Raw genomic sequence first — 12,748 nt, forward strand, 5'->3', positions numbered from 1 at the left:
ACTTAGGCACTAAGCCACCATTGGATGATGTGAGCGCCTATCAAGGTGAAGACCCGCCCCGCAGCCTCACTGGCTAGAAGGCCCGCCTTTCTGGCCGGTACGGAAGTGACATACAGGAGTCGGGCCTCGAGGTCTGGCAGCCATCTTGGGGTCCTGCACCCTCACACGTGCGGAGGTGATAGTGCCTTAGTCATGTGGTTTGGTATACCCAATCACGCAAGGAGGGCGAGGTTTGAGCCTCCAGGGACTTCCGGGCTCCTGAGATTACCACTTCCCTTTACTTTTGCTCCAGGTCTCCACTGGCCTCTAATGTTCTGTCCTGCAGCAGCGATGGACTGGACACCGCCTGGACGTTTTCTACGTGTACCAGGGATGAAGTAACCAAGTGGCGATATCATAACGCTGGGAGGATTCCTCTGGCTAGGAGGAAGAATGGAAAAAACCTATTTCTGGGCCTAAGGAACATTCGGGGTAGCTATCATGAATCCTAGCTGTTCCTCTCCCCAGTTTCTTAAGTGTCCTGTCCCCTGGCTTCTCTCACAGACTCTCTTAATTTTGAGTCTTACCTACTCTCCCTCCTTCCTGCCTTCTACTCCCCTGGCTGGAAGATTTGTTCAGATGATGGAAACATCATGTTGCCATTATCTGAACCAGGTATTGAAAAGCTGGCTCCTGAAGTCTCAAGACCCAAAACAGGTTTGCTAACAGCGCTCCTGAAGAAAGCCTGAGTGAGATAAACATATCCACTAGTTTGCAGCCCCTTAAGGAAGACCACCACTTATGTATCTCCAAAGGATCCTTTATTGACCAGAGCAGGACCGTGGCATTTTTATATATATGTAAAAAAAAGTTTGAAGATCTGGCAGGCAGTAATCCCTTTATCCGCCCACCACCCCCAACACTGATTTCCTGCCCCCTGCAAATGGAAGGGGGATGGTTGCCCCACCTAGGCCACAAGGCCACACTCCCTTGCAAGATAGGGAGAAAGGGGCATTACTATAGCCACCCCCTGCCCATCAGAAATTAACAAGAATTCTCTCAAAGAAAAAAAAAATACAGAAATCAAAACATTTAAATATGAAAAACCAAAGGGAACTGGGTGGGTAAAGACGAGAGAAAAGGAACTGTAGTTTCTTGGGAAGGGCTGCACATATCCCCCTGCTCATTAATGGGCTTGGGGTCTGGGGAACGAGGCTCACACAGTGAGTTTGCAGTGACACAGCTCCTTGTAGATCTGCCGACGAAGTTTGGGCATGTCCTGCTGGGTGAAGCTGAATGGCTGAGACAGGGCCAGGTGCTTGCAGTACTAGGTGTTAACAAAGCAGGCCATGAGAACCATCTACTGGGCATCCCTCACCCAAAAGTCAGGACATTTCATATGAAATACACATCGCTCAATCTTTCAGAGAATATACCCATTTCACATACAAAGGAAGCAAAGGTCCCATAGTGTGGAGTTCAGAAACAGCCTGACTAAAGCTAGCATTCTGACTCAGTACATGATAGACTGAGAGTTTTATTTATTTATTTATTTATTTTTTTGGAGACAGAGTCTCACTTTGTCACCCTCGCTAGAGTGCCATGGCATCACAGCTCGCAGCTCAAATTCTTGGGCTTAACTTATTCTCTTGCCTTAGCCTCCCAAGTAGCTGGGACTACAGGCACCCGCAACAATGCCCGGCTTTTTGTTGCAGTTGTCATTGTTTAGCTGGCCTGGGCCAGGTTTGAACCTGCTAGCCTCGGTGCATGTGGCCGGCACCGTAACCACTGTACTATGGGCACCGAGCCAAAACTAGAATTTTAAAGGGAAAAAACATGTTGAGTTGGGGGTTGGCAGGCAGCTATGTCAGTTTCAAGAGACCAAGGATCAGAAACCTAGTCGCAACACGAGATGAAGCAGCCCAGGAGAGGCCAGGCTGATTACAGTGGCTCACGCCTGTAATCCCAACACTTGGGAGGTTGAGGCAAGTGGACTGCCTAAGCTCATGAGTTCGAGACCAACCAGAGCAAGAGGGAGACCCTGTCTCTAAAAAATAACGAGGCGCTGTGGCAGGTGCCTATAGTCCCAGCCACCTGGGAGGCTGAGGCAAGAGAATCACTTGAACCCAAGAGTTTGAGGTGGTTGTGAGTTAAGACACCATGGCACTCTACCAAGGGTGAGCAAGTGAGACTGTCTCAAAAAAAGCAGCTCAGAAGAATCAGTAAAATCAGAGTTTCTGTGTTCTAACTACTCCCTGTTCCACAACTAGCTATGAGTCAAGTGAGGGATGCAGAACAGCCTCCCAATTCTTTAACCCAGTGGTTCTCAACCTGTGGGTCGCGACCCACAGAAACTGTATTAAAGGGCCGTAGTGTTAGGAAGGTTGAGAACCACTGCTTTAACCCATCTGACTCCAGAGCTGGAAGAGGAAGAGCCCCATCATGTGCTTACCTGCAACACAAAGGCACCACAGTCACTGTCATTATTCTGTCTGGCCACATTCTAGAAAAGAGGAAGAACAGAGGCCCTTCACTTGGAAACTCCCAGAGATATGACTTCAGTTTACACTCCTGCCTCTGGACACTCACCATTTTGAAGTAACCTTTCCAGCCCTGGTGGAAATCCAGTCGGTTTTTCTTCACAGCCTCTGCCTGTAGATACTTGGCAATATGCTATGTGGGTGGAAAAAAGAAAAAGTGATACCCTAAGCTTTCCACCTGAACCCAGGGCATGGTGGTGGCAGATACAACGCCCAGGCTGCTCCTCAAAAAGTCAGAGCCCATCATTTTTCCTGGAATGCCCTGCCATCGTATTTCCACACATTGTGCCCATCTCTCCTCTCAAACCTTAGGGCATCGGCGGTTTAGAGTGCGCTGTGAGTCAAAATAGGTGATGGTGCGTCGCCTCACATCAACAGAGATAAGGGACCAGTGCACCTCCAGGTGGATAGGGATTAGCAGTAGCTCCTTATTGAAGATGTCCACCTAAGGAGACAGGACTAGAAATCAGGTACAACACACAGGAGTCCTGCCTGTTGCCATGAGGATTCTGAAGAGGAACGAAGGAACAGTCAAGGGAGACAAGGAGGAAAATACAAGACTCAGGCCTTAGTTTGTAGGGGAGGCTCAGGGTCTGGATGGTTAGATTCTCATAAGTAAGAAAGTAAAGTGGGACAAAAGATATATCAGAACAAACACTTTAGAGCCCATGATGGGCCAGGTACTTCACACAAATTAAAGGAACAAATTCTTAGTAGCTAAGAACCCAGGCTCAGTATTCCAGAGCCAGACTGCCAGATTTCAAATCCAATTCCCCATTTACTGGTTATGACCATGAGCAAGCTACTTAGTAACCTTTTGTACCTCAGTTTCCTTATCTGTGTAAGAGGTAAAAGTAATAGTACCTACCTCATCCATTTGTTATCAGGCTTAAACTAGTAAATACCCAAGATATACTTAGAATACTGTATGGCATGAAGTAAATGCTCATAAAAATCACACCAGGAAGTTCTCACACTCAACCTAATGGATGAGGAAACTGCAGCTTCTTGAGGTCACAGAAGTAAGAAGTGGCAGAAGTAGGATTCAAACTCAGATATACAGAACGTCAAGACCTTTTCTAGGGGGTGGGAGACAGAGTCTCACTTTGTTACCCTTGGTAGAGTGTCATAGTATCATAGCTCACATCAACCTCTAACTCTTGGGCTCAAGGATTCTCTTGCCTCAGTCTCCCAAGTAGCTGGGACTACAGGGCCTGCCATAACACCCAGCTATTTTCAGAGACAGGGATCTCACTCTGGCTCAGGCTGCTCTTGAACCTGTGAGCTCAGGGCAGTTCACCAGCCTCGGCCTCCCAGAGTAGTAGGATTACAGGCCTGAGCCACCATGCCTGGGCCAAGACCTTTTCACATTATGTCACCCTTAGCTCTACTGGAAGAAGCAGACCTGCCAGGTCCCTAAGGGCATAAGCTATTGAACTTGGGGACAGAAATGAAGGAATGCTAGAGCCAACAGTCCTACTGCATTGTGGAAATTTCCTGGCTTTTGAATCAGAGGGCAGGGAAAACAACGGAGAAAAGAACTCTTGGTTTTCCCCACCCAACCTCTTCCTCTCCCACTTTTGCCCAGTTACCTAGGCCAAAACCTTAGACATCATCCTAACTCCTATTTCTTTTTTCCATTTCCTACAGCCAATCTGTACAGGAAAAAATAACTTTTTTTCCTGCTGTATTTTTACAACACAAAATGCTTTTACTTTTTTTTTTTTGAGACAGAGTCTCACTATGTCGCCCTTGGTAGAGTGCCATGGCGTCACAGCTCACAGCTCACAGCAACCTCAACCTCTTGGGCTTAAGCAATTCTCTTACCTCAGCCTCCCAAGTATCTGGGACTAGAGGCGCCTGCCACAACGCCCAGCTATTTTTTGGTTGCAGTTGTCGTTGTTTAGCTGGCCTGGGCTGGGTTGGAACCTGCCAGCCTTGGTGCATGTGGCTGGTGCCCATAAACACTGTGCTATGGGTGCCGAGCCCACAAAATACTTCTGTGACCTTTGGTTACTAAGAAGTAGAGATTTCTCCCCACCAACACCTAATCAATTCTGCAGCAGATACCACCTGAGTGTCCTCTAATTCAATTCTGACAGTATCTAAAGGTAAGGATCAGATCCTACAGGTTGAGGACTCAATCTCACAACACTGCCCCCCAATTCTGATGCCATTTATAAGCCATAGGTTGTTTTATATGTGATTCTGCCTAGGTAATCAGGCTTCCTATAACCCCCTCCCTGGGTTTGATTAATTTGTTAGAGCAGCTCCTATAACCCCCCTCCCTGGTTTTAATTAATTTGCGAAAGCACCTAGAGCAGCTCTTGGAACTCAAAGAAACATATACTTAACATTTACTGGTTTAGGATATTACAAAGGGTACAGATGAAAAGATGCATAGGGCAAGCATGTGGGAAGGGTACAGGGCTTCCTTAGAGGAACCTCCATGCATTTGTTTAGCTATGTGGAAGCTCTCTCAACCCCAGCTTGTTTTTTTGTTTTTTCTTTGAGACAGAGCCTCAAGCTGTTGCCCTGGGTAGAGTGCTGTGGCATCACAGCTCACAGCAACCTCCAACTCCTGGGCTCAAGCGATTTTCCTGCCTCCGCCTCCCAAGTAGCTGGGACTACAGGTGCCGGCCACAACGGCCAGCTAGTTTTTGGTTGCAGCCATCATTGTTGTTTGGTGGGCCCGGGCTGGATTCAAATCCGCCAGCTCAGGTGTATATGGCTGGCGCCTTAGCTGCTTGAACCACAGGTGCCAAGCCTCCAGCTTGGGTTTTTATGGAAGCTTCAGTACTGGACATGACTGATCAAATCATTGACTACTGGTAATTTGTTTAACCTTCAGCCCCTTTTTTTTCCCCAGAGGTCACCAGTAAGGCTGAACTTCTCAACCCTCTAATTATGTATGGCTTGGTCTTTCCATCCTCCATCCTGAAGCTACCTAGAGGGGCTAGCCATCAAACAATCATTAGCATACAAAAAGACACCTGTGGAAATCCCAACCATTTAGGAGTTCTATGCCAGCCAGAAGACTGGACAGATACCAAATATAGGTATATTTCTTTTCTTTTCTTTAGAGACAGAGTCTTACTGTATCACCCTCGGTAGAGTGACGTGGAGTCACAGCTCAGAGCAACCTCCAACTCCTGGGCTTAGACGATTCTCTTGCCTCAGCTTCCCAAGTAGCTGGGCCTACAGGCACCACAACACCCAGCTATTTTTTGTTGCAGTTTGGCCGGGCCAGGTTCAAAACCGCCACCCTTGGTATATGGGGCCGGCGCCCTACCCACTGAGCCACAGGCGCAGCCCTAAATATAGTTACATTTCACAAGTCACACAACCTGTTAAGAAAGTCATACTGGTTCAACCTGTAAAACTTATCATAAATTTTCTTGTCTCTTCTTTAGCAAGCCACTCAAGTTTCTCACCTGGACTACTACTATTCTCCTCTCTTTGCCCCTTCCAAACTATCATCAAAACAGAAGGCACTTCTCTCAGCCTGCTTAAAGCTCTTCAATGGCTTTTCAGTAAACATAAAATAAAAGCTACCTTCCTCAGCCTACCCTACCCCACCTTACATGATCTACTCTTCGACATTTTGTATCAAGTCTCCCTTTGCTCACTATGCTCCAAAGACATGGGGACCCTCTGTTCCTCAACCATGTTATTTTTCACTTTGGGTCTATGTACTTGCTATCTCTTTTGTCTGGAACACTGTTCCCTCAGTTCTGCACATGGCTCATTCAAGTCTCAACTATGATAGGTAGTCCAGACTACCCAGTCTAAAGTTCCCCCTCCCATGCTACCGTATCACTCTGTTCTGATCTGCTCACAACACTTACCACTACCTGAAATTTTACTTGTTTATTCTCACTCCATAAATACAAAAATTTTTCCTTATTAATACTATATCCTAAGTGGCTAGAACAGCACCTAACACATAGGAGACGTTTAATCTTTGAAGGACTGAATAAATAGCATCAGGGAAAGGGCTCATAGAAAACAGAACTCTAATTTTTTAGAGGCAACGTGTTACATAAAGTAGATATGAATTCATAACTCACTCACATTTTTGGTCCACCTTTTCACCCCATCATAACCCTTGGTACGGAGTTTATCATAGAAGAAACTGTTGAAGAAATGCACCTGTGCCAATGACACAAAAGAGCTAGATGGAATTAAAAGACCACAGACCCTCCCACAAATTCCTCCCCCCTTTGCCAGTTCACTCTCTTTCTTCACTTTCTTTCTTTCCTACCTTCCCTTCCCTTCCTTTTTTTTTTTTTTTGAGACAGAGTCTCACTTTGTCGCCCTGGGTAGAATGCCATGGGGTCATAGCTCACAGCAACCTCCAACTCTTGGGCTCAAGTGATTCTCTTGCCTCAGCCTCCCAAATAGCTGGGACTACAGGCACCCGCCACAACGCCCAGCTAGATTTTAGAGACAGGGTCTTGCTCTTGCTCAAGCTGATCTCAAACCTGTAGCTCAGGGCAATCCACCTGCCATGGCCTCCCAGAGTGCTGGGATTACAGGCGTGAGCCATGCGCCCAGCCCGCCACTCCATTTCATATGGGTCTAAGGCTGGTTTCAACACTCCCACACAAATTCACTGACAGAAAAAAAAAAAAAAAATTGTTTTTAACCCTTTTTTTTTTTTTTTAAAGACAGGGTCTCACTCTGTCACCCAGACTTGAGTATTGTGGCATGACCATAGTTTACCATAATTTTGAACTCCTGGGCTCAAGCAATCCTCTAGCCTCAAATCCTGTAGCTAGGACTACAGGCATGCATCATTATGGCCAGCTATCTTTTGTTTTTTAAATTTTTTGTAGAGATGGGGATTCCACTATGTTACCCAGGCTGGTCTTGAATTCCTGGACTCAATCGATCCTCCTACCTCATGGCCTCCCAAAGTGTTGGAATTATAGGCATGAGCCTTATCTTATAGGTAGGGTCCCATCCCTATTCTTGGGATTAGCCACAGGAAAAAACATTAGACCAGCAAAGGAAAAGAACTGATAAATTCAGGGCCAAGATTACCGGTTAGAAATTATGAGATTACCATCTACCATCTCTGCCCCAGAAACAGAGACCTTCTTTATGTAAAAAGGAAGAAATGAGGAGCAGCACCTGTGGCTCAAAGGAGTAGGGCGCCGGCCCCATATGCCGGAGGTGGCGGGTTCAAATCCAGCCCCAGCCAAAAATTGCAAAAAAAAAAAAGGAAGAAATAAGAAATGAAAGGGATTGGAAAAGCTGCTTAGAACTGCAGAAGTTCTTTTGGGGACTGAAGTATCTGGTTGGGCCTACCTTTTCAGGGACTGTGTCCATGACTAGGTCTCCATACATGTTCATTACCTGGGAAAAAGGAGGAAACTTGCCATGGAGGGTGCAGCATGGGTACAGGGTTCCCTCATGCAGAGGGCCCCCAGACACCCTACTTCCTCAATCTCCTTCTCAGGCCTGTTTCTCTACTCCTTTCTCACCTGGTCATTGAGCCAGTTCTGTCCATACAAGGTCCCCAAGTCATCCATGGTCAGTACATGCCGCTTATAAGCCACTCGAAAGCCCCTCACCATGGCATTGCCTGGCATCCGCTGGTATGACTGGATCAGCTGTAGCACCAGGCCTTTCCTGAGTAGACCAAGGGTGAAGTCACCAAGAGATGACATATAGCTGGGGCACTCAGCAATACCTACTACTTCTAGAATAAAAATTCTTTTTGTTTCAGAGACAAGAGTCTCAATCTGTTACCCTAGGCTGGAGTGCGGTGGTATCAGCCTAGCTATCACAACCTCAAACTCCTGGGTTCAAATGATCCTCCTGCTTCAGCCTCCTGAGTAGCTGGACTACAGGAACACACCACAATGCCCAGCTGATTTTTTTATTTTTAGTAGAAACATGGTCTCACTGTTGTTCAGACTGGTCTGAAATTCCTGAATTCAAGCAATCCTCCTGTCCCGGCCTCCCAGAGTGCTAGGTCTGTGGTGTGATCCACCATGCCTCGCCTAGAATAAAAATCTTTTTTTTTTTTTTTTTTTTGGAGATAGTCTCACTTTGTCATCCTTGGTAGAGTGCTGTGGTATCACAGCTCAAAGCAAACTCAGATTCCTGGGCTCAAGTGATTCTCTTGCCTCAGGCCTCCTAAGTACCTGGGACTATAGGCACCCACCACAACCCCTGGCTATTTTTAGAGATGGGGGTCTCACTCTGGCTCAGGCTGGTCTCGAACCTGTGAGCTCAGACAGTCCACCCACCTCGGCCTCCCAGAGTGCTAGGATTACAGGCGTGAGCCACCACGCCTGGCATTAGAATAAAAACTTTTTTTCCTTTTATGGTTATGGATCCTTTTGAGACCAACTAAAGGTCCACTCCCCAGAAAAGAGGCACACGAATACTTGGGTATACATAGTATTTCAGGGTCTTAAATAAAGACCCTCCCAGTTGGCTTACAGAGACTTGGCACCTTGCCTACAGATTCCTCGCCTGAAGCTCTAGCTTCCCTCATCTACCCAAGCACATCCCTGTGAGAGAAAAGGCAACAACATTCTCTCCCCACCCCCCAGGTCCCAGCCCTGCTTTGGAAGGCATGGGTCTTTCAAGCCTTACCTAGAAGGCGTAGAGAACTCCTGCTGGAAAATGTCCTCCAATTTCTCTACTACCTCATCAGTGCTGAGGGGGATGAGGCTGCCATAAGTTTGAAGGAATTCATCTAAGATGCCTGAGTGGGGAGGGAGAAAGGAGTAGGGTGAGACCTCAAGACTTTGCTCTAGGAGTCAGCGAGGAGAAAGAGATTAGGTCCTCTAGGGCTCCTTACTCTGTACGCAGGTCACGTGCTCCTCTCGTAGGGGGCTATGCTGGCCAGCTTTCTCCCCAGGTCGCTCTGCTTCTTCCGCAGTGCCCAAATCTGAGCCCTGAAAAAGCTCCTGGGCCACATGGTCCCCGATGCTGCATACATTACTTATGAGGATGCTGGCATCAGGGGGTGCCAGGCTGCGTTCCCCTTCTGCCATAGATGGTCCCCCAAAGCCATTGGGCAGAGTACATGAGAGAAGGCCTACAGGGCAGGGGAAATAGAATGGGGATGAGAAATTGGCCCAGGTGAAAGGACAATGAGACCCATAGAATTAATGATGAACATAAGTGATAAGATCATTTGAGAAGGATAAATTGAAGCGCAATCTACTAATACAAGCAATGGAGACCACAAAGTATAAGAAGGATGTCCAGGAGATTTTAAAGGGACAGAGAGAAAGAGTTCCTAGGAAAGAAAGAAAAGATTTGCATTCAGAGATGTGAATTTCAGTGGTATTTGTCACCACTAAATACCAAATACCTAGCATAGCATCTGGCGTATTGGATAGGCTCAACAATAAATACTCTAATATGTAATAAAGATATAGAAACACTGAAATTGCTTTGCTGTATAAAGGGGAATTTTTTTTTTTTTTTTTTGAGATAGTTTCACTTTGTTGCCCTCGGTAGAGTGCCGTGCATCACAGCTCACAGAAACCTCTAACTCTTGGGCTTAAGTGATCCTCTTGCCTCAGCCTCCCCAAGTAGCTGGGACTATAGGCGCCCGCCACAACACCCAGCTATTTTTTTGTTGCAATTATCATTGTTGTTTAGCAGGCCAGGGCCAGGTTTGAACCCGCCTGCCTTGGTGTACGTGGCTGGTGCCCTACTCACTGAGCTATGGGCACCACCCCCCAAAGGAAAATATTTTGAGTAAGAATGTCACACACAACTATACAGATGATGTACTCCACTACAGTGACAGGTCCCATCCTGTCACTGTGAGAATGGCATACTCTGGAGATGTTCACACAAGGAATCTTATCTTGAGAGGCCAAAGAGGAATAATAACAAGTGGACAAGACTGCCTCATTTTTCTAAACTATGTCTCCTTTTCTCATCTGTGCTCAAAACCACAAGACACCTACTTAGGGATTCTGTTTCCAGCCCTGTCTCCCAAGCCTACTTTCTGCTCAAAGTAGGGCTTTCTTTTTGAGACAGAGTCTCATTTTGTAGCCCTAGGTAAAGTGCTGTGGTGTCACAGATCACAGCAACCTCAAACTCCTGGCCTGAAGTGATTCTCTTGCCTCAGTCTCCCAAGTAGCTGCGACTACAGGCACCCGCCACAACGCCCAGCTATTTTTTAGAGACGAGGTCTCGGTCTGGTTCAGGCTGGTCTTGAACTCCTGAGCTCAGGCAATCCACCCACCTCAGCATCCCAGGATGTTCCAGAAGACATTTCACAGCTATTTTGGACCCCTGACTCTGCTATCCTTCTTTTCTCAGGCCTAGTTTTCACCATAGCAAGAGGTTCCTGGTGCTCCAGGGTCTTAGTCATCCCTACCCTGCCCCTTCCCCCATCCCTTTCCCAACTTACCCGAATCAGGATCCAGAGATTTTGGAGTCCACCTTAGTACATCTTCCTCCATAGGGGGCCCAGAGGGCACTGGTGGAGACCCTCTCACCCCATCCTCAGCCATGAGAGCACCTAGCAGACCCAGCCGGGGTGGAGGTGGTCCCCGGGGGGAGTCAAAACGACAGCAGGGGGATGGCACCTGTGGTGTTGCACCCCCTTCCTGGGGTGAAAGATGGTTCTTGGGGTGTGCAAGACTCCGCCGCCGGCCCCGGTGGCGTCCCCAAAGCTTCCAGTGGAATGTCAGCGAGGTGCTTTTTGAGTACAGCAGCATCCGGAAGGCTCTCATAGCTCGTCGGCGGCGCTGTGAGCAGGTTTTTCGATGAGGGGGGCGGGGAGGGCGAGGCCGCTGGGATGTTCCCAACTGACCCCATCTAGGGGGCAGCCTCCAAGCTGCCACTTCCTCCTCCTCATCTTCATCTTCTTCCTCCTCTTCTTCTTCCTCCTCTTCACTAGCTGAGGCATCAAAAGAGGGTCGAGGGACAGGGAGGCGTCTGGCTGGCACTGTGGTCCCTGTGCCAGGATCTGGCCCAAACCCTCCACCTGACTTGAGTCGAGGTTTTGGGGGTGGGGGCCAACGAAGACGCTCCCGCCTGGGGCTTCCATATGCTGGAGGAGCTATGCCAGGTCCAGGAGGCTCAGGGCCCCAAGACCCAGTCCCTTGTATAGTCTCTTTCATCTTCCAGTACCCTGTAAAACAAAGATCAAGGTATCAGAATCCAAACATCCTGCCCCTCAGATCCTGCATCTCTTTCTCACCATACCCCCTATGGATTCAGATGCAGATAAACTAAGGAAAGAGGAAAAACCATTACAATCACAACTTAAGATTTTCTCAGTTAACATGGTACACAAAGGGCCCTTTAGGGTCTGTGCCATCATCTCTATCTACTCTCCCCAGGTAGAAGAAATGGAAAATGTTTGAGCAGCAAGCCTCAGGAATCTTATTTTTCAGAGCCCCTGATCAAACCCAGTAGTACCGTCAGGCTCTACTTCTGTATTTTAATACCACCAAGGCTGTCCTTTGAGAGTCTAATAAGAACGATTTTTCAGGGAGAACGATTCTCTCAGGGAGATGAATCAGCACAGGAATTCTAACATTGTACGGTACTCTACCTGAGAAGAACAGAACTTTCACAGGAAAACTGTGAGCTTGAGCAGGAAGACAGGTCTTCTCTGCCACCCTGGAATGAATGGGGTGTGTGAACATACTTAGGTCCTCTCAGATGGGAACGGGGATTCAGGGGGTTGAGTCTGATAAAAGGGGGAAAATGTTGACGGAAACTGAAAGAGAATCGATACTGAAGCAGCTGAATCAAAGCCTTAGGACAGACCGGCCCAGCCCCCTCCTACTTCATTCCCGGGAACCGGAATGCGTTCCAGCATTGGTGTGGTCCTACAAGCTCGGACGACTTAGCGCCCAAGGGCCTCAGAAGCCCCTATGAGGGCCTCTTGACCCCAGTTAGGTGGGAGCGAGGCCCAGGAATGGAAGAGGCCACGGCAGGGCTAGGGGGAAGTGTGGGGGCGTCCTCACCGGGAGCGGGGAAGCCGGGCGTATGGGCCCGAGGGTGGGCGCCTCAGGCTTCCCGGCTCATCTTTCCAGCTACGGCGGCGGCCCCGCCACTCCTGCTGTCTTCAGGCGCAGCCGTCTCAATTCAAGATTCCAACGCTTCAGGGCCGCGCGCGTGCCGCGCTGCGGAGCCGCCCCGCCGCGGCCGCACTAGTTCTGCTTCAGCCTCCACCTCTACCACCACCACCAACAACCGCTACTACCACCACCACCACCACCGCTACTACC

General features: G+C 48.3%; 1 protein-coding gene across 3 annotated transcripts; it reads right to left on the bottom strand.

The window, feature by feature from the left end:
* Window positions 1-88: 88 nt before the first annotated feature.
* On the bottom strand, window positions 89-12,748 carry SENP3 (SUMO specific peptidase 3). Of its 3 annotated transcripts, XM_053569932.1 has the most exons (13): window positions 12,485-12,748; window positions 12,067-12,134; window positions 10,915-11,640; window positions 9,340-9,579; window positions 9,132-9,243; window positions 8,009-8,156; window positions 7,833-7,880; window positions 6,594-6,671; window positions 2,827-2,964; window positions 2,569-2,652; window positions 2,432-2,482; window positions 1,200-1,306; window positions 89-420 (listed from the first exon to the last, which is right to left on the bottom strand). In XM_053569932.1, the coding sequence occupies exons 3-13, from the start codon at window positions 11,627-11,629 to the stop codon at window positions 213-215; spliced, it is 1,929 nt and encodes a 642-aa protein (XP_053425907.1). In that variant the 5' UTR covers window positions 11,630-11,640; window positions 12,067-12,134; window positions 12,485-12,748; the 3' UTR covers window positions 89-212. The 3 variants fall into 3 exon arrangements, with proteins under 3 accessions (XP_053425907.1, XP_053425906.1, XP_053425908.1); XM_053569931.1 differs by lacking the exon at window positions 12,067-12,134; XM_053569933.1 differs by lacking the exons at window positions 89-420; window positions 12,067-12,134 and having other exon boundaries at window positions 783-1,306.

Source organism: Nycticebus coucang, chromosome 18 (assembly GCF_027406575.1).
Source record: "Nycticebus coucang isolate mNycCou1 chromosome 18, mNycCou1.pri, whole genome shotgun sequence".
In the NCBI taxonomy this organism is placed as follows: domain Eukaryota; kingdom Metazoa; phylum Chordata; class Mammalia; order Primates; family Lorisidae; genus Nycticebus; species Nycticebus coucang.

What these genes read in the sequence shown, in the direction of transcription:
- SENP3 (XM_053569931.1), bottom strand. Translation starts at nt 11,629, where the DNA reads ATGAAAGAGACTATACAAGGGACTGGGTCTTGGGGCCCTGAGCCTCCT. An exon ending in TGGACACAGTCCCTGAAAAG is followed by an intron (nt 6,672 to 7,832) that starts GTAGGCCCAACC and finishes TCATTGGCACAG; the next exon opens with GTGCATTTCTTCAACAGTTT. An exon ending in TAAACCGCCGATGCCCTAAG is followed by an intron (nt 2,653 to 2,826) that starts GTTTGAGAGGAG and finishes CCACCCACATAG; the next exon opens with CATATTGCCAAGTATCTACA.